At 30.6% G+C, this 23,628-nt stretch overlaps 1 protein-coding gene across 2 annotated transcripts in view; it reads right to left on the bottom strand.

The window, feature by feature from the left end:
* conu (Rho GTPase-activating protein conundrum) overlaps nt 1-23,628 on the bottom strand; it is a 67,144-nt gene that overhangs the window by 23,040 nt on the left and 20,476 nt on the right. The window contains exons 1-2 of one of the 2 annotated variants that reach the window (XM_089220394.1): nt 10,457-10,609; nt 6,426-6,578 (exon numbers count right to left, since the gene is read on the bottom strand). In XM_089220394.1, the coding sequence (XP_089076520.1) occupies nt 6,426-6,431 (6 nt within the window). In that variant the 5' untranslated portion in view covers nt 6,432-6,578; nt 10,457-10,609. Of the gene's footprint in view, nt 1-6,425; nt 6,579-10,456; nt 10,610-23,628 lie in introns of those variants that run through there. The other variant, XM_089220393.1, reaches the window with a different exon arrangement.

Here is a 23,628-nt window from a genome sequence, read left to right as displayed (position 1 = left end):
TCTAACAAGTTTTAAAGTAAACTGTCATGTTATATTATAATAATTGCAAAAAGTGATTTTGCATTAAAAGTGAAAAATACAACAAGGTTTAAGGATTAATTGATATATAATTAAACACTGAAATTATGAATATTGAGCTAGTTTCTTCACAATAAGTAATAAGTAATAACGCATGTTATAATAATAATAATAATAATAATAATAATAATAATGAGATAATTACAGTGTAGTCTTAAGCACGTATACGTATTATATGTATATTGTATACGCATTGCCGCATAGGATGCAAGCACGAATATAATTTAAATCGCATGAGGGACTTAGCATATTATATATATCATATATACACTCATACACACGCATGCACATATAAGTCAAATTAAAGTTTAAAAGTAGTTTAAATTATTATGATATTAAAAAAAAAAAAAAATACAAAATACAAAACTATAAAATTGTTTAACCTACATTTTGTTCGTTGACGCCGTAATATGCTTAGTAATATTATTATGCGTGTAATAAATTTACATAATACATTTTTATTTCGTACTCTGTTTGTAAATATACCTAAGAAAAAATAAATAGGAAAATATTTAAAAAAAAATATGCGATTTATTAATATTTTTAAACTGTTATTGCGTACATTTGTGTATAAACAACAACAATAATAATAACATGACTCTTGCCTCATTTTTTTTTTTTACAAATTAATTCAATTTGGAATATAATAACTATATGTGATTGTGTTGACTGGTGCATCGGAAACAGGTGACACGTTAATAGATCCGTATAAACACGTTTATCCGTTATGCAATTTGAACGACATCAGTATAATATTTGCAACGTACCTCGCGGGATCAACAATGAAAACAGTATCACAATTGTATTATAATTGTTGCTCAAAGCGTAAACGTGGGTAGTTTACGGACGGGTGATTGGAAGATAGAAATTATTATGTGTAGGTACTTATGTATAATAAAAAATATACATACAGTTAAAATGATGTCACTATTTAATACCTGCACGTCAGCTCCAGAATGTCGAGTGACAAAATAAATCGTTAATCGTTCACCTGAATGTAGACGAAAACTGTATATTTTTAATCAAACCACTAATCTAATATAATTGCATATGTATAAGTATATCTTTGGCGAATTTCAAAAAAAAAATAAAGCATCGAGAGAGAAAAATTAACCTTGTTACTTTAAATACCTTCATTCTATATAGTGGTTCTACTGATTACAGCAGCGAATCTTGCGATGAGCATTTAATTTGATCTTTTTGTTTTATAATTAACCTAAATAATTGAGTGATATTTTTTTCGTCCAACGACAGTGCGTATAAATAAACGACAGGAAATGCGTGTTATTATAATATTATGGTTTACAATTTGCTCCAAATGTTTTTAAAGTAACATGAACAACGCACGTTAGAACTTAAACACGCTGTTCGGAATAAATTTTGTTTTAAATATAAACGATCGCACAGCACACAATACACATTATGTGCATAAGTGCATATAACTATCTAGAAGATGTTATAGGAGTCTAATAATAGGGCCAATTGTTTCGGACGAATATATATTAGATGTCAAGACGTCCAGAAGTTCTTTTAACTTTTATATATACGACCGAAGATAATTATTATATTAGTTTTTAGTTATTAGCCTAGTTTTTATTGCGCGTTGTACGAATTTACCCATTTAATTACAATAAAAGAAATAATATCTGCAATAGATCATAAACGACAGATGACTTACTAAATCACCTAACATTTAACTCAAACATATACCGATAGCCTGGACCAAACCTATCTGATATGTTTATTTTTAACTTCGACTATGGTTCCGGTATGCGGTCTACTGGCTGTTAACAATTAAACATTATTTACCTATAATGTGTGTAAACGCGTGTTTCGGAAACAAGTTATTACGAGCGGATACAAATTCTTATCAGTGATACCTATTAGTCGCGTGACTGCCGGAAGTTTATGTAAATCAAACTACCGATCACACATCAAACTATTGAAATGTAGAGCACTAGGAAAACTTCATAGTCTGATTTAGAAAATACTCGTCAACTGTCGGATAGTCCCGATAGTCTAAGTCTTTGGTTATAATAATTTTCAAAAATAATATTTAGATTGACTGCAGACAGTTGATGGATATCAAAAAAAACGATATAATAAATATGATATAATGGATAGATCATGGAGTAGATGTAAGACAGGTTTAATCTAAGTCATTATCTGTAAGATTATATCAGTTAATGATTAATATACAAATTTGTGAATAGCATTAAATTAAATATACTAGACGAGTACCTTTAAAATTGTTTTTCTACATAAATTATAAATAAATAGCGATTTTTTTTTTTTTAATTATTTACAATTGTTTTTGATCATTGAGTAATATTATAATAGCATAATCGCATGATGCATACCGGAACAACGGCCATGTTTTTTGTACACATTATTTTGCCTACAACCTACGATAGATGTATTTATTTGTATATTCGACAATAATAATAATATTACTGTCATATTTTGTTATCGGTCGGCAACGTAGTAGAATTGCGTAGAATTGCATACCTATACACTACACTACTACAGAGTATTTAATGTTATTACACTTGTACCCGCGCATGTGCATATAATATGATAATATCGCAATTATACGCCGAGTGCAGCTTATTATAATAATATTATGCATTTCCGTTATCGTTATGTACACATCGCGAATCTAGGTACTTGGTATTTTAATGATAATATTTGAGCTGAGATAAAAATACTATATATATAGTGACGGCAGCAAAAGGAGGGTGTGTTGTCGAGGCTCGTTCTTTTGTGAGCGAAACCGCCGACGCCGCCGGAGGGAAGTGGCGGCCATAGGTCTGGTATATCGTGGGGGGAAAAAAGGAGCAATATCAGAGTTTTTGAGAAGCGGCGGCGAACACGTTTGCCTTGAGATGGACCCAGCGAGAAAACGACCGGACGAAAACGGCATATGTGTGCCGGCCACCTCCCCACCATGCCACACCGCCACACCATCGATCATTCTCCGGACGCGAAAATACCCACGTTGCCGATTTCACGATATCGATAGTTATTTTACAACGTATAGGCAAGGCAGTTTGGCATAATATTTAAATATTGTATCATTTGAATGTGTACAATAAAATATAATAATTATTATTTATCTATACGAGATTGGTTATTATACATATATACAGGGTAATTGATTTATCAAACAACACTCATTATTTAAAAAAGTATTGACTTTTTTCTAAATATTTTTATACGTGGTTTCAAGTTATTAAAAAAACAAACGTTTTTATTTAAAAACAATTTTTTTAATATTTTTTATCCTTATCATTTTTTAAGTTTTTTACTTTTTTGAATGACATTATAGAATTTTATAATTTCATAATTCAAAGTGTTTGTCCACTACTCCGCTTGTCTAAACTATAAATATTTATAACTCATAAACTACTCGTCATAAATTCGATTTTTATGAATCAAAATACTTAGAAAAATATTCTGCTTTGGAATATGAAATTAAAACTCTATGTTATATATATAGTGAATCCAAATATTAATGTAAGGTATCTTAAAAATATAGGCTCGACTGTCGTCTGATAGTCTCTACCCGCGGTTCAGACTCGACTGTCTGGCTATGCAAATAATATATTATATGCTCGTACTCTACGTTCCTGTGTTCTGTGTTACCTAAGCGAATCCGTCGAGTGCGACTAGTGCGAGATAAATGACGAGTCAGTAATCTCGTTACAATATCATTAAAATATAAATGATGGTACAATAGGTGACATGAATATCATCAGATAAAATATACGACCACGACGTAGAACACTAATAGTCGCAGTCGGAAATGCGATCGTAATATTGCACCTACCGACAATGTTAGGGGGTCGTACCTATCTATTATTAGTTATTATTTTTTAATAATCGTCGCTGTTGTAGTTAATTATATAGTAATAGCATTATCGTCCCCAAAGTCCAAACGACAATAATTATTCCGTTAAAAACGCGCGGGCAATCGGCAAAATGATTTATCGATCACTTTGGTTTCTGGCTGGTTTCCTCGGCCACAGTGATCGATCTTCGCCTGCCAAATCTCATTAGATTTGAGATTATAATGTGTGCACGGGTATTACGACGAACGCCTACCACGCGCCGAATGCATATTATAATATTATTTATTATATTTATTATGGCTTAAAGGTCGTAGTGTTGTACACACACACACACTGAAGTTGTTGTACATTGTACATAATGATATATAGTACACATACCGCATACATATTATTATTGTTGTTGTTACTTGTTGTCGTCGTTGTTGGAGTATGCGCCATGTAGATACTAACGTGTACCTACATAATAATAATATTATATAGGCGCGTAGGTACCTACTCGATGCTCATTAAGGGACACCGCCGAGTAGTTTCGTTCGTTTTACTATCCATTACCATCGTTATCGTTTTGTGCTTTCGTATATAAATATTATATTCTTCGCATTATTGTTGTATTATATATTTATGTTATAAATTTATAATATACTTGTTGGTGTTCTGTGTTGTTACTCGCCAACGCCGGCGGTTAATCGTTGCATATTATATACACGCTCGCCATGTTGAAACACAGTCCGGTGACGACATTTTTTTGTTGCCAATGCTATTCGCTGGAGAGCGTTCCACAAAATTAATTGACCCTTTTTACTGGTTGCAATATTATATAAAATATAATATATCCGGTATAAATAAGCCGCGTACCCTATCAGCATAACTCGAATGAATATAATATATATTGTAAAAATATAAGTCGTAGGACACTGCATTTTCGGAGTAACGCGCTAATTATCGTATAATATCATCAGACCGATTCTTATGACTCGAGATAATTTCATCGGCAGTTGAATGATTATTGTACGATTCTTTTTTTTTTTACAAGTATTGTAAAACAACATTTTTCAAAGATTTTTTTCTGTTTTTATAGTTGTAAATTAAAATTATTTTAATCACTGAAATCGCGAAGAGTTTTGAAATATCCAGTGTTCTATGTACAAAATATTATATTGAAGTATATCGATTATGGAACCAAATCTTAAATAATTAAATTAAATGTTGCCCAATAATTAGGTCATTATTTATTATGTCATTAAATTCTTAGATAAGATTATAAATAGTTGAGACCTTGAAAGTAAAGGCCTTAAGGGATGGCCACTGTGGCCCTGTATGTTCGCTCCACTACACTCAATTAAAAACTTAAAATATCTAATTATAAAAAGGGATGTTACTTAATAGTGTAAGTCGTAAGGCGTAACTTAAAGTGGAAATTATGTGTAATAGGATTGAAGGTTAGCTTATAAGTTAAATCTTTAATATTTTTTCTAAGGTTTTCACAATATTATTTGACATGCATAAATAATAGTCAGTCTGCACGTTCATCGTATTGTGCGATTATTGATAGAAGATTCAAATTCAAATATATTACTTTCAGTTTTTCTATGCGTCTGACAGCTTTTAAAAATATATTTTTAACCATGAAAATTATTTTATTTAATTAAAAAAAATTAAATTTCTTGATTTTATGAATGCAATATAAAATTTTTTCTTACAATGTTATAACTAAATGAGAAATATTTACTCGGTAAAAATGTGAAGTCATTACAATGGTAAAAATTATCCTCTCGGAAAATAGGGTAAAAACATGTACTCAAGACGAAGTATCATGTAATCAATTTTTTACTAACTAATTTTATCTATTATAAGCTTAGAGACGTATTTGACACTTTCCAAAGTTGAAGATAAAGTGTTTTTAAAATAAAATGTATCTTGTTATTAACACTTAAATCCGATCTATAAATTTATAAAAAAAATAGACTTTGATCATTGATTTAATATTAATTATTTATACAATATCATCATTCATTAAAATTTCCAGGAAATTAAATACAAGTAAGTATAGGTTGCCATAATAAAAAATATATAATTTATACATTAATCTTATAGGTAAATAAACACCTTGATGTTAGCGTATATTTAGGAATAAAATAAGTTACCTATAAAACAAATAGATTTTCAAAAATATTCTTGCAAGCTTGTAACTAAGACAGTATAAACAAATTAATGACCAAGATAAATTGAAAAATAACTTAAGTTTATAAGTTATATGATGTTAGTTGAATTTAAAATCTGTTAATATCTTCGTTGCCTGCTAATAAGTAATATTTACTAAAAAATTATTTACCATTGGCATTATTCATGTTCTAAACTATCTATATAATGCTTGAAAGAGAACTCAAATATACCTATATGTCAGTACTAATAATTATTTAAAAAAACTTTTTAAACCAATAATTTGTTAGTCTTAGAATACATTAAAGTTTCAAAAAGTAAATAATATCATCTTACCTTCATTAGAGTCAACTCAATTGATGGAATATTGAAGTCCAGCTTCTAAAATATTGATCTATGATTGTAAAGTGGAAATCAAAGCTTCTTGTCGAAAAATCTATGATTCCAAATAAAATGATCAAAAACTGATTCGTTGCCCCGCATCGTCAACTAAAAAATTAAATTATACAAAACGTTAATTTTTGTTATGAGAAGTTGTTTCGAAGATGATGTTGTAGAAACTTATATGGTGTACAGCAAAACGAAAGATATAGCTATGGATTTAATTTACAGTCTCCAGGCGGCAGATAAAATAGATGATGTTTTAATTTTCTATTAGACTACTATAACAGATTAAAGATAATTATAAAAATGTTGAAAGAAAAATGTAATATTTACCCCCAAAGAAAAAATCAAACTGATTACCTATATTCCTTAAAAGTATATAATTATATTGAGTTTCAAACAAATTGATAAACCAAATTGTTTTATTGAGATTTTAATCTATAGGTCGCAAATTAGATGGGGTATTAAATTATTTACCTGACACAAAAAAAAATAAGTCTATATTTTATTTAACGTTAAAAAAATATCGGTCAGGTACGGTCGAATCAAGTTTGAAAATATCTATTCGTCAAAATCAATTACACTAACTTTATGGGGTATAAAAGAAAATCCAATTACACGCCGAAGAATGGGTGGTAAAAATGTGGATCTATACTGATTGAAATGAAAAAAAAAACGAAAACGCAAACGTTGTAGAAAACGTACAATCAAATTATTATACGTACATTGTAAAATTCAGAAAATTAGAATACATAGTATTTGTTAATATTAAATATTTTATTATGTTCCTACATATATGTATTGTAGGCTAAAATGGGTTATAGGTACTAGATATGGGTATTATATCTTTTATAAAATAAGGCCACAACTATAACATTGTCAAAACTAAAAACGCTCTGAATAGGCAATGTAGTACTAATATATAAATAATATGTAAAGCCGCGTCGAACTTTTATATAATAATATACGAAGACGTATACGCGCGTTCGAATATTATTATTGCGAGAGAGACACGAAAAAAAAAAGATAATCGAGAACCATAACGCTGTGAGCTATAGCAATAATATAAATATGTAACAGTTACATTGTGTGTTGAGCAAAAATGACCATAATAATAATAATAATAATAATAATAGCTAGTATACCTAATATTACAAACACGTCACACTGGTATACTATAGCCGGTAAATTATTGCATTAATATATGATATTATATATACAGGGCGATTTTTTTATCATGAACCACTCATTATTTCAAAAAGTATCAATGTTTTTGAAAATATTTTTTTACAAAGTTTCATGTTGTTATAAAACAACGTTTTTATGAAAAAATTATATTTTTTAATATTTTTTATCCTTATAATTTTTTAAGTTTTTTACTTTTTTGAATGGCAACCTAGAGTTTTAATTTCATATCCCAAAGCAGAATATTTTTCTAAGTATTTTGATACGTAAAAGTCGAATTTTGGACGAGTAGTTTATGAGTTATAAGTATTTAAAGTTTAGATTGGCGGAGTGGAGTGGTACGGGGTTACCCCGCAAAATGTTTGTCCACTACTCCGCTTGTCTAAACTTTAAATACTTATAACTCATGAACTACTCGTCCAAAATTCGATTTTTACGTATCAAAATACTTAGAAAAATATTCTGCTTTGGAATATGAAATTAAAACTCTATGTTGCCATTCAAAAAAGTAAAAAACTTAAAAAATTATAAGGATAAAAAATACTAAAAAATATAATTTTTTCATAAAAACGTTGTTTTTTTAACAATATGAAACTTTGTAAAAAAATATTTTAAAAAACATTGATACTTTTTGAAATAATGAGTGGTTCATGATAAAAAAATCACCCTGTAGACTCGTGATTGCACTGTTGCAGCCTGGAATCTTCGTAATTAGTGATGATAATATCGTACACGAAAAATACACATTCCATAATCGCACTCGCACATTTTATATGGACCGTTTAACGCGCTTTTGAAACAACGATAAATAAAAAAAATGAAACACACCTTCACCTTTTCACTATCCGTCTGGTCGAGCGCGACCCACGACTGCACACGGTCCACACCGCGGATGAGAGGAAAAGTACATAAACAAGCATGTGCATAATAATAAAATGTACGAATGCCGGAGTGCATATAATAATAATAATAATAATACAATGTATAACAATGCGCGTGCGAAACACGTGTATATAATATAAATAATATGTTTTTTTATTTTTATAATAATAATTAAATAATGCGCGATAGACACGGCGGCATGGGTCCCAGGCATACCTTACACATATAAATACATACATTCATACATATTATATATATATAAATGGGTAATGACTAATGGTATATATGCGAGGGCACGGCGCGCACACGTCCGTCCGCGAAAATTTCTCCGGTTTCACGGTAATCCCGCCGCGGAGAGTTATGCGAAAAACCTCAGCAAACGAACACGCACACAATGCAACATAACGCCGGCTATAAAATTATGTTTTACTCGTCTGCGCAAACAATAGCGGAAGACGGGAAAAAAGAAAAATCACGAATCGTATACACTATATATATACACATCATCACAGTATACAGTAATAATAGTAATACGCCGTTTACAGGTGGTACACGACATCATGCGATACATACCTATATAACACAGTTCGTAAATTGTCGAAAAAAAAGTTAATAACAATAGTAGAAATATCGCGGACGCAAATATGATCGATCATAACTGAAAAATAATATTAGATAGACGGCGTTAATATTATTATTATTATTATTATTATTATTATTATTATTATCATCATCTGCATTGTTATTTATTACTAACACACGGACACAATATATATTGTAAAAATAATATTATAATATCTTTACGTCTATATGATTACTATAATATATATATATTTGGTACACGTCACATTATAATATTATGTACGTAAGGCGGCGGTGGGGTTTTCGCGGCTCGACGTTTATGTGGAACAACCACACACGAGGCAGTAAAATGTAGAAAAGCGAAAGTCGGCGGCGGCGGCGACCAGAAGATTCTTCTGCAGCAACTCGACGGCGGTGTCGATTCGGACATTTAGCTCGCGGTGTGTGAGTGTGTGTGTGTGTGTGTGTGTGTGTGTGTGTGTGTGTGTGTGTGTGTGTGTGTGTGTGTGTGTGTGTGTGTGTGTGTGTATATGTATATGTACACCCATTACCCCAATGAATTATTATTATTATTATTATTTTAAGGACGACAAAACTCGACGAATCCGCCGCGACCGAGGCGATGTCCCCGGAGGTGAATTTCGCAAAACGCACACTCATAATGATATAATGATATCTATTACCTATATACGATATCCGTGTTCACTACTGCAGCACACACCCGTGTGTGTGTGTGTGCGTGTGTGTGCGAGAGCGAGTGCACACGCGTAGGCAGGGGTATTACAATATTATTATATTATATAGTATTTCATACGCCTCGATATTATAGCTAGTGTAATATATTATAATAACATAATAGTAGCCACCCGTGAGATGTCCGAAAATCCCGTTCGATTAGGCACGAGATATTATTATAATTATAATTTAAAAGTTATAACGTATAGGTAGTAAAACCGCCATGCTGCAACAATACTGTATTCGGTCATCGTGAGTCGACAGCATATAATATACCGAATATTATACGTAGGTACCTATAGTACCTACTGTTGACTATTATTATTTATTATTACACAAGTACTACACGTTTTCGTGTCGCTGTGAACTGTCTGTTCTTCCGCAAGTCAGTCGGTATTTATATTACATATTATATAGACGGTCAAAAATAATGATCAACATTCAACCTATTAAAGACAAAAACGCACAATTAGACGAGAAATACATCGCGAATCCGGAATCACGCACACAGTGTCGACTATATAAATTATAAAGACAATAAAAACGGCTTTGAATATTAATGATGTTTAAATAATAATAACTTTTCATCAGCGACTTACTTGAAAATTGTTAAATTAACCATCTCCGCATTTTTTTAGACGTCTATTTTTGCCAAATAATTTTCGACATCTCGTGTAATTTTCAAGACCGATTAAAATAATTTTTTTATTTTATTCTGTAATTTATTATATTGACCGATTAATATACGGTGGTAAAATCGCGTGTTGTATATAGTAAATCACTTTTTATATGTTGGCACTTAATATATCTACGTATATAATATTATATACAGAGAGGAACGTTGTATACCGTGTGAATTTCAAATTTTATACCGTAAAAAATTATAATCAGCACGACTAAAGACTGACGACCTTACCTAAGTACATCTTACTAATATATGTACTGAAAGTGTATACGTAATTTCTAATCTATAGATTGAACTAAGCTCATTGATTAGATAATTAACTAATACCAATAATCACAAATTAATATGTATCATTGATTTATCATGCATGTAACAGAGTTCATTGCCATTGTAAAAATTGCGTTCATCAATTGATTATTGTTTATTAACCTCTTCACACACAATATTACGTTACGACCAGAGTAACGACACTACAATAAGCCATTCATTATTTAATTTTCTATTATATTGTGTATATAACGTGTACAAAACAATAAAAAGTATACATCATCAATAAGTCGTCGTAGACCATAGGTAAGATAAATTAGATAAATTAATTATATTTAATTATATTCTTTACATATTTTGTACATATATTATACTGTAGTAAAAAATGAAAATCCCTTCATTATAGAGCAGCATTCAATAATTAAAAGTCACCGATAAAACTTTTCTTTACGTGAGGTTCGTGTTAGGTGGTGCTGGTTTAACTAAATACCTACATCAGAAGTCAATATGCCATAAAAACCTAACTGCAGTTCGTAAAAAAAAATTCATTATTTTTCAAATACTTACATAGTATCTTAGTTATAAACAACTTTGTAATTAAATATTTATCTAAGTATTACAAACGTAAGTTATTTTTTATTGTGGTGACTGGCAATTTAATTTTGTCATATTTTATAGTTAATAGTAAAAAACTAATAGCATTTTTAATTTGTGTATAATGTACTATAATACATAAATAATCGTAAGTTCGACGTACTACATGATGGTTAATGATTTTATTTATTAAAAACACAAAAGCACACGCAATGGTTATTTATTTTGATTTGTAAAAACAAGTTTGTGAGATAAAAAAAATACTACACACGACGTTTAAAAATGAATTAATTAAATAATAATCACTATGCAGTGTGCCTATATACATTGTACAATACACGTTTTAGCATATTTAATATTGTTTTTATAATATACGTACGAATAGATGAAATAATGGTTTACAATTATGTGTTTTTTTTTTAAATTTTTGTATCTGCTACCTTTAACCTTTAATAAGAGCAGTAAAAATGCTTCAACTTTCTAATTTTAGAGTATGGTTTTTGGTAAAAATTGAATCTATATATTTTGGTACATTAGGGGATAAAAACTTTTTTTTTTAAACGGTAGGTATTTGGGAAAAACGAAAAATTTTATGCAATATCTTGACAAAATCGATTTCGTTTTTTTGATTTGATTCGAAAATTAACGTTTACGATAAAAATTTGAATATTTTGATAAGTATACTTGTAGGCCAGTGTATAGCCTATATGGGGGAGTGTTCATATCATCATCTAAATCCCATACAAGGACGAATTATTAGTATGTGTGTCACTACAATAATGCTAATAAACCACTTACGTTTCCGCGACCTGTACGATCGTTCATCGTGGACGTTGTTGTATTTTTTCCATACCTTAATTATTTTGCACCTCTTGAAAATAGTCGCGGTACATATTAGATGCCCCATTATGGATATGATTTGATGACACCGTCGCGATGACTAATCGAAATAATGATAAATACATTTCGATACGGTTCAATATTTTTTTATTAATCGTACTATATTTTATCCATTATACGTTTTTGTAAGCTATAAAATATTATTATTTACTATAGCCATAGTTTAACACCGTGAAACGTTGTTTTCGTCCATATATAGTCCATATATCGGTTATCAACCGTGGTCCATACTAAACTATATATAATATTATATATATATATATATATATATATAGTATAATATAAGTAGATATTGCTGTTATTATGTTATATTATAGCGATTTGGATTTCGTATTATGTTTTTTTTTTGTGTTGTAGCAGCAATAGTGGTGCACTATTATTATCGACGAAAACCGTAAAACAATATCGTTCGGAGAGAACATAATAATAATACGTTAGCATATTTTTGGACCTAGGTGTGTGTCGGTGAAGCTGCTAACACAACAACTGTAAGCATTAGAAACGAGCAGTCTGAGAAGACATACAATAAAGGACGTTGTCAAAACGAGACGAGTGTGATATATATTATAATTATTGTATTGCTAAAATGAAATTAGACGAAATGAAAATGAAACGTCTTGCATAATTCCGTGGACCTATACTAAGATGGACGTCCGTGTGCCATAAAATATAGTTAAATAATTATTATTGTAAACGACTTGGACAGCGAGGAGAGAATAGAGAGGGCTAATTATTTCATGTATTTTGATAATCAGCCGCCAAAATTTAGAAAAATCAATACAATATTTTTATAACGCCCAAACGGCCAGCGCGAGTGCGATGGTAAAAAGCGCACGTGTGGTAGCGAGATTATGTTTCCGGTAAAAGATACATATTATAGCACGATGTGATAGAATGGTATAACTATCATAATTTAAGAGTTAAAGTTAAAAGATCGATAACACGAAAACAATTTTTTATAAATAAATCCAGAGTTTCTTGGTTCTTGTTTTGTTTCATTCGATCCACAAGCTATATATTATATTTTGTTCTATGGTCGTTGATCATCCATACGTAGTGAAGTTTAGAAAATAGAAAAACAAAATGTTTTTCCTATTTCTTTTCAAACTCACGCGCAGTATTTTCATCAAATTGTATACTATATATATATTATATATGTATGACAATATAAAATATCCTTCATTTACAGTTATTATTTTCTAAGAAATAAATTATTATTTCGACTTAAATGTTCTATTAAAACACGATATATACGAAATATATTAATTTTTAAACAAAATGATTATTAACCATCGATATTTTTTTATCAAAATATACATAATAACCCACTCTTTTACGAAGTGTGGGAGAGGGTGGGGTGGTTTGTGCACGTGACACGCGGAGAGTACTCGGCACTTTTATCATAATGTGGCACTTAATGAATGAAGCACAGCTATAAATATACTAATATAATATAATATAGTTAATATATCCACTCGATATCATACAAGCGTATTGTATATAATATTGTGTATGATACGTATGTAGGCACTCGAGACGAGTTGTTTTCGTGTCGCAGCTGCAGATAAGTACGTCTTACAATACATAATAATATGAGGAAAAAACCGAACCGGCCACGAGCGTCATAAAACTATAAATGCACGTTATCTCCGCGAAAACCACAATAAATTCGCGTGGTTTTAATCATATTTTATCTGTCGCGGAATTATACAGGCTTCGCGTGTTTGCAGTGTTTGCGAAACTATACCGCGAGTCTAACTATATACGACGCATTTTATTTTTTCCTCAAACGCGCGTCATCGCCGACTTTTATTGCGCGAACGTCGTCAAAGAAAGACATCAGAACGTGCGCGCGTTAATAAATGGACGGACTACCGCGATTATAAAATATTGTATACATATTATATTGGTACACATTGTTTTCAAATATTTATTATATTTTCTACACGTCTACGTCTATATTATAGTATATAGACGTCAGTCAGAATGATCTCTTGCAGAGTAGTTTCGTGCGCGAAAAAAAATTCAGGGGAGGGACATAAACAATTTACAATAATCAATATTAAATATTATTATTCGATTGATAGAAATAAATATTGTATAACTATTAATAATTGTTGGGGGATAGGATTTGAACACCCAAACTCCATCTGTAAACTTGACTTCAATCTATACCTACCTAATAGAATACGACGTCGTGGATTCGGATAATCGCTATGATTTGGGTACTTGAGAATTCCTCATAATTGTTATTATACGTTGTGAATAGTTTAAAAGCGAAATTAAGATAAAATGCGTTTAGTACCTACGAGGTGAGAACGGGCTGCGGGCTGTAGTATGAACGCAGAACGAACGAGCAGCGGATCTGTCGTAAATTCATATAACCACATATTATTATTATTAATACGATGTTGTATAATTGAGTCGTTCAGAATATTATGTGAGACAACGATTGGCTTGTACTCGTAAAACGTAAATAAATATAAATATATTAGTATGTTATTGGATAAAAGATGATTAATGTAAAGAAATAAATTAAGTTCAGAGGTCGAATTACGATTTCGTAGACAATGTAAGTTGATTTATTACAGATAGGTATATAAGTTCTGATGGTGTAATGTGTGTATGATGTGCGAGTGTATAATAACACTAATAATAGGTGCTTGAATTGCAAAAGAAAATTATCTATAAGCATCGAGGCAAAAATGTAGGTAGGTAAGTAGGTATTGAAAATGTGTGTTCTCATCGAGACCTATTGCACATTATAATGCGATGTACAATATAATGTGTTATTCAGAAACATTTGATGGGATACGCTGAACAATTATTAAAATGCGAGAAGAGGACAAGAGGTGCCTACACTCTGGGCCACCGACCCTTTATTTAATGCAAGCACGGCACTTGTATTATTATTATAACACAAATGACCAAAAAAGTGTCGAATCATACCATTATAATATCGTTAAGCGACGAAAGGGGTCCAGAATAATTTAATGCATCCGACAGCCAATAAATAACAATGATATCACCCGTTGCAGTAAAGTTAACACCAACACCACAATAAATTTATGTTAAAAGTTTGGGATTGGGTTGAAGATTGTATGCTTCTCGTCTCCGGCAACGACATGCCACAGGTGTACTGCTTATATGTTATTATTATTATGTAGGTTAGGTTAGGTATAGGACATGTATGTAGTGGTAGTGGTCAGTAGGTATACACCGCGCACTGCAGTCAACGATGACCAATTCCGATTTCATATATGGGTTTATTTTCCATATGAAAATCGGTCTAATCCTTAACTCATAATTTTAGATGATAAATTATTATATAATATTCCGGATAAGTAAATAATGTCATGTACCTATACTTAACAGTATTTATAATGCAGGAAAACTAGATAGCTCTACTGTGGCACTGCAACCCCCTTTTCTTCACCATCACTGCGCATCACGATAGTCGTCATGCAATACATATTCAGCGATTTTCATTGGTGTAGGGCGGTGATCTATCCGATAGAGTCTATCGCACGTCATGTATCTTCTTATGATAGGTCGTGATGTACACAACGATTTTGTTACGTCCGTCTGCGAACCAGTAGTGCCGGGTGCGCGGAAAGTCGTGACTGGCCCCGTGGAAGGACGAGATGATCATCGTCGTAACAATTTTTCTGACGCATACTAACACACACACACACACGGATGGACAGTGAATCACAGTGCAAGACAAAAGATTGTGTGGATTCCGCAACAGTCAATAATACGTTTATATAATATACTCATATATATATATATGTGTGTGTATATATATTATATACACATGTGTACCGGCTAACAATCCGATTTCAATAACACGAAAACGTTATTTTGGCAAGTCTGGATGTATATTTTGGTTACGCATATAGGCAAAATAAACAGACACGTCACGAGTTCATGACTAGCATATAAGCCACCAACTTTAGGGTTTAATTAATTTTAAACAGATATAAAATAAAAATGACATGATATTAGGTTGTACGTATAATGAGAAACAGCCGATGCACATACATATATATTATGTTTGCCACTAATTAATATTATTGTTGTTATCTTTTAAAAACTAATGGTGACATATACAGCAATAATAAAAATTAGTAATATTAGTGAATTACCAGAAGTTTTCAAAAAATGTATGAATATTTTCAGAGTATATTTTATATTTTAAAAATATAATTCGACGAAGTCAAAGTTTTCTAAATGAAAAATAATTTGTTTGACAGAGTGAATCCGATTGAATTGCAATATTAAGAGTAATTTATTGTTTTATATAATTTATCAAACAAAACTATTTGTAGACCCTAAATTTGATGACATATAGTGTACTGAAGTTAAGTTATTTTTTGTAGCAGATTAGCCGAATATAAATATTATAATATAAAATATATAAAAATTGATTATAAATATTATAATAATCCAAGAACAGCCTTGAAACCTGTTGAGTTAACCTTGAGTTCTTTTATTTATTGATTAATTTGTGTAAAATACGTTACACAACAATAATATATAGTTAATTTATAAATCTTATTCATTGTAGACCATTAATAGTGTTTTCCAATTTTCATATGTCCGACATACAATATAATACATTATTGATACCTCATATAATATAATATATAAAAATAAGACGTATAAAAACCAGTGCAAGGTTAATTTATATTAATTTAAAATATATTCTTTCACCGTAATTAATTTGAGCGCAACTATAATTTATATGTTTCAAAATTATATTCAAATTGTGTATATGTCGTAGCATTTCGTGAAATCGGTCTTTTCGTGAAATCGGTCTTTTCGTGAAAAGATAACCACTTCGTGAAATGGAAACACGTTTTTTACACTTTGTGAAATTCAGAAATATTCCACGAAATGGTCACTCAAATTTAACATTGTGTAACATTATTTAAGTTAAATCTATAAGGGTAGAATAAATTGTTAAATGTTGTATTTCAGTTCACAAAATGAACGGCCACTTTGTGAAAAAATTACACGATGTTAAATTTGAGTGACCATCTCGTGAAATATTTTTGAATTTCACAAAGTGTTTCAAAAAACGTGTTTCCATTTCACGAAATGGTCATCTTTTCATGAAAAGATCAATTCCACGAAGTGGTTAAGACATATACATAGATAACCGTTTTATATCGTCTTACGATCAAACCACTTGAATGCCTTAACAGCGTATTTAATCCAGCAAAATTAATTTCATATTTATGTGGTTTCTTTATAAAAACAAAAAAAAAAAAGTTAAAATTAAAATATTGGCCATTGATCAACTAATAATTGGTGACATAGCCACATAGGTAAGTATAAATTATGCACAAACCAGAACACTAATAAAGTGTGTGCAGAATTTTGAAAATATTAATGCCAACAACGTTATGTGTAGATATACAAATGAAATCTCGCCTTAAAAAATATATAAAAATAATTTGAAGGTGACCGATATATAATACATATTATTAATATATTATTGTATACAAGCGCAATGTACATGACCTGATTAAGAACAATAATATGTTACCGAGAGAACATATTGACAATTGTATTGTTGAAAATACATATATTTTGATTACCACAACTGACCGGTATACGACATATTAAGAGATTTGCATTCGTTACAATGACAAATAAAGCTTCGTCGTAGATAATAAATTCATAATTAATTTTGTCCATTGTAGTTGCAGTGTAGTTTCACAACCAATATATTCTTATCTTCTTTTCTCTCGGCAGTCGGCACACAATAAAATGACGATAATTTTTTTTTTTACTTCTTCCACCGTCTTGGTATATAACTGGTACAGGTGCTAGATAGGCACATTGTTCGGGCGTACAATGGAAAACCAATTTTGTAGACTTCAATAATCTATTTTAACTCGCGGATAAACAATAAATATAAATATGTCGAACAATTTTCGACGGGGAAAAAGTATAAACAATAAAGAATTCCGAATTATTGCGGCTTGAGCTCGACCGCTAATGGAAAACTTTCAATTTTTGACCGCAAATTTTACATAAATACCGTTTTTCCAAACACCGAAGGTATATGAAAACAACATATAATAAATTAATGACGGATCCGTCGAAATACGAGCCGTATGATACGACAACTACCTATATATATCGTTCTACTTTCGTCTTTCTTGCTGCAGCATCGATATAAGCAGACACTTATACAAGTAATACGTACATACTGACAACTGCTGGACATCACGCCATTCAAACATTTTCCAAACTGTTTCCAAATCCAGCCATGTATTGTTTGCGCATAATAAAACTTTTCTCCTGAATAGAGCTTAAAGGACATTAATTTGGTATTGAACACCTAATTTGAGAGTTCGGCGACGATTTAGTGCCACTCCAACCAAAGAATTATACCTATAAAGCACAGAATGTCGAACAAACTCATAGCCGCTGTCATATTATATGACATACATAATAATATAATATTTAGTTTTATGCGTGTATATATAAATCAACGACATTATAGATATTTCTATCCCAGCATTATGCATAGTGCAATATCACGACGAGTCGACGAAGTGCGAACGCAGCAGGAGATAGTCTCGAAGTCAAAGGGTTTGAAACAAAGGTGTTGGATCGCATACGCTATTATTATTGATGTAGGTGAATTATGTGAAAATAGTTCTCGACTATAAGTGCTATATATATATATTTATACTAGGCGTGCCGTGCGAGGAGTTTTTAACTAAAGCTTGGGACTTGGGCACTAAAGAATGACTAAGATTTCGTCCAGTCAGAGTATATAATATACATAATACTTAGGTAATGCTTATATGTATTGGGTACTTTCGGCTCGTTGTGAGAAATTCCACTAAAGTAATGCGATTGGACGCGATTTGCCGAATATGGTCAGAAATATCGTATATTAAATTATCGAGTGTATAAATATTAAGTATATACATATAGGTACTCGTATGCAATTTTATGTAGGAATATGTAACAATATATAATATTATACAATGTTATAGTTACTGTATAATATTATTCCATTGAAAACAAATACTAATTTTTTCGATAAGATTTTTTTCATAATTTAGTCATTGTGGAGCAAAATTTTTTGAAAAAAATTATCTTTGTTATCATTTTTTATGGTCATAATTCTTAATGTATTTTTTTTTCCAGAACAAAGCATTAATTTTAATTTTAATATTCCTGAAACAGAATATTTATTTATTTTTTTGATAATTTTTCTATGCATACTACATGAAAATGGAAAAAATGGAGTTTTGAATGAGTTATCAATTATAGCTATAAGCCTGTAAAATTTATAATTTATAAGTATTTAAAGTTTAGATGAACGACATTTAATAGAATAAAGGCCGAAGACTACTTCACAAGATGTTTGTCTACCATTTCCCTTAACTAAACCTAAAAGTTAATTTTATTATTATTATTATATGTACTATTAACTAATTCTAACTAATTTGATTTTTTGTCAATGACATCCTCAAAAAAATGTTTGATTCAAAACATGATAGGTATTAAAAATGTATGTTGTGAAAAAAAACTTACTGAAATGATAACGATAAAAAATAAAATTTAAAAATTAAATACCGATTAATATTGGAGATTCTGAAGAAAGTTTGTTGAATATGGCGCAGGTGATATCAAATGAGTGAAATTTATAAGTTGACAAATACGAATGGGTTTGAGGGGGAAACCAAACTCGTCAAATTTGGTGTAGGTTTGAAGTAGGGAGAATAGAGTTATAAGGACAAGGTTTTGAGGATGATGTGCGTAGGAGGTAATGATTGCAGGTCTTCAACAAATGGTCAGTTTTTTTATACTGTTATATCGCTAGCTGCAGAGTAAGATACGATGATTTCAGAACTATTGGGGAGAGGGTTAAAGTGTCGAGATGAATTTTTCCGACGAAGGTTTCAAGTGCTCATCGAATGAATAAGGGAATGTAGGTAATTGATTTATAATATAATACGTTATACATCAGGAACTTGTAGACTATACATATTATTGTGCCTACTTATCGTGTTGGTATACCGCGGTTAGAAAAATATCGAATACATTCAATATCGATCAACGTTCGTAGTGCGGTTTGTACACATATCTAATAATATTATAATATGCGTGTATCGTTGTCGAACAAATTACTTTCAAAATATATAATATTATACACAATAATATTAAAGCGATGTATAAAAAAAATGTACCAAATGATGAGTATTTCTTTTTTTCTGCAGTAATATACGTATATTATATAGATACCTAATATAATAGCAGAAAATGTGGTCTCGATTTAACGGCACTAATGCTAAACGATTCCACTCTCCCATTTTAATCGACGTCGACAATTACGACACGCTTGCTCGTATACCTATTATAATAATATCAATAATAATTGAAAATATTCCTATGCCCCTTATACGTACCTATTGTAGGTAGGTATGGCCGTATGGATATAAAATATGTATAATATGCATCGAAAGATGTGCGTTTGTTTTCAATCGATATTAACATAATAATTTATTATCGGCCGTTGCAATCGTGCATACATATTATAGGCATACCCATAATAATGTTAATGTGTTTACTCGATTGATATTATTACCATTATCTATCATACGCAACAATGCGCATTATATTATTTATAATATATAATATATATGTTCAATATTTGTTTAATATGAGCAATGCGAGTTTATGTCATTTCGAAATTTTAAGGTGCGGCGTGCAACGATACAATAATATTATATAGGTACCTAACTATACTACCTATATTTAGGTATTATAATATTTTTATGAGACAAACAAAACTCGATTCAATTTCTATTACGAGTACGACGACTTTATACTGTTGTAACTTACTGTTTTATTATTCAAAATGTTTACAAATCTGAATTCAAAAAATTTAACTCGTTTCGTGTATATTATTATCTTTTTTTTTTTTACCAATACGAATTCATTGAGTGACGTGTGAGTTTCATTGGCCAGTTATTAATATATTGCGGCTGATACAAAGAAAAAAAATGGACTAGCCACTAATATATTATAAGTACCAATATCGTTTGTCATCTGTATACGGGGATAACAATATTATAAGATTATTAGATGAAGTGAAGTGATGCATATACAGTTGCGTGATCAACAGTAATTAACTGGCCTGTAGTGATGCAGGTATAATTGTGAAATTGGAAGATTCAAAATAATATGTATTAGGTACGTTTCCATCATGATATCGACTCGACATCACAATAATATCCGCTAGTGCTATAATGACGTGTGGTTTATTTTCTTCGACATTTTTTTTTATTATTATTATTTACGTACGCCTCAAGGTATGTGATGGTATGCATCCGACTGACCGTGGCGCGGCATAGTATGCAACTGGAATTATTCATCATCATCATTATCATCATTATCATCATTATTATTATGATCGTTATTATTAAATGATAATATTATGTTTGATTGAGAAATCGTCGCAAGGCGAGAAACAATGGACGTTTGAAAAATAAATGCACGCCGCGTAAACATATCACAATATAATCTTGGTCGTATACCGCATTTGCTGTACGGCGGCATCGTATTAATAAAAGCCAAAATGGAAATGTGTTGCGTATATTTTATTTAGGTACGACCCGTGTGCGTAATTGTATGATAATAATAATATTGTGAATGTGTGGCTGACATTTATTGCGTACTGAACAGGACGAAAAAATATAATTTTAACCAATAACAGTATACCTAATATGTTTATTGTTTATTATTATTTATATATCTACACTTCCACCAGATCGTGCCGAATATTATTCCGTCTGCCAAACATTCGAAAAAATAAGTATAGGTACCGCCTCCGTGGGATCCAAAGTCAAATTATCGCGGGTATAAGGAATCGCCGTCAAATCGAACCATTCCCGCTGCTTCGTCCGAAATCAAAAAATCAAAGATATACGTAGGTTATACTCACACTATTGTTTGATTGTCATATACTACGCGCATTAGTATATTATATTGTTGTTATATATATAGTTATTGTTATATGTATAGTTATTGTTATTGTTACACCTATAATGCAAATTGTGAAACACGTAAATGTTATTGTTCTTTTCGTACGTACGCATAGATCGTCGGTAAATGTTATTACAAACAACTTGTTTCGAATTTGAACTGAACAAATAGGAGGGGGTAAGGGAGTACAATAAGTAGATTGTGGCCTGGAATAATTATTTGTGGCCAATGTACACGCATATTGGCATCGACAGTTGAAATGTCTCCACATCGACTAAATCTCGTCTGAGAGTTGTAACATTGAACAGACTTTGTCTAATCAAACATTTAAGATAGTTTTATTAGTTACCTGACAAAGTAAACCTGCCTTTGTACGTATTTTTATGTCGATAAAATATAATATGGTTCAATCTAGAATAATTCGTAAAAAGATATATTATCATGAAAATAATTGACAAACGAATAAAAAGACTTGACGATTTGGTAGTGAAATCAAGCGATACGAATGATGATTGACCACATATTGTTGAATGAGTATAAAAAATAAGGGCTGAGGAGAATACGTCATATTGAAACATTGAAATTGACACAGGCACTTGGCGTCCTTGCAGCTTACTGCTGAAATACATCTATGACTGTTTTTCCTCGTTGAAATATTTACTTTAAATTATTATTATAATCATCTAGAACTCTAAAGCAAAGCATTAGAGACAGAAAACAATTAATACAGAAAAAACGATTATTTAGTACATTGTGTACACCGCCTTTACTGTTAAGATTGTATTAATATTAATATTATTATTGATAATATTTTTATTATTAATAATGTTAGTATTAATATTCAAGAACAAAATTTAGAAAGATTTTTATAATTATAGATATATGCGCATTTAACTAGAAGTCAAGGAATTTACATTAAAGAAAAAGAAAGAATTGTTTAGTATATAGTTCTGGTTCCTGAAATATTGTGGCGAAAATAATTGAAAAGGACCTGAATAAAGTCACAAAAGTCGTATTCACTATATTGGAGAGAGTATAAACATAGAAGTGGACTATGCTCATATTACCATCTCTGGAAATAGGCATATATGTTGTATATAAAGATAAACGTTACCGATAAACGGACACGGAATACTTTATACACACATACTAAATATGTTTTCCGAGAGTACTCAACTGTGCCTTTTTTGATTTAAAACTTAAATATGATAAAATGTATCTCATTTAAAATTTAAGCGTTTCTCTCCGCCGAACTCGCAGACCTGCAAAATACTAAGTTGCCATACGATTTATATTGCCATGAAG

Source organism: Diuraphis noxia, unplaced genomic scaffold (genome assembly GCF_037042655.1).
Source record: "Diuraphis noxia isolate RWA-SAM2 unplaced genomic scaffold, SU_Dnox_SAM2 contig0002, whole genome shotgun sequence".
Classification (NCBI taxonomy): Eukaryota; Metazoa; Arthropoda; class Insecta; order Hemiptera; family Aphididae; genus Diuraphis; species Diuraphis noxia.
Note: the sequence above shows the minus strand (reverse complement) of the source record. Positions and strands in the feature narration are given on the sequence as shown.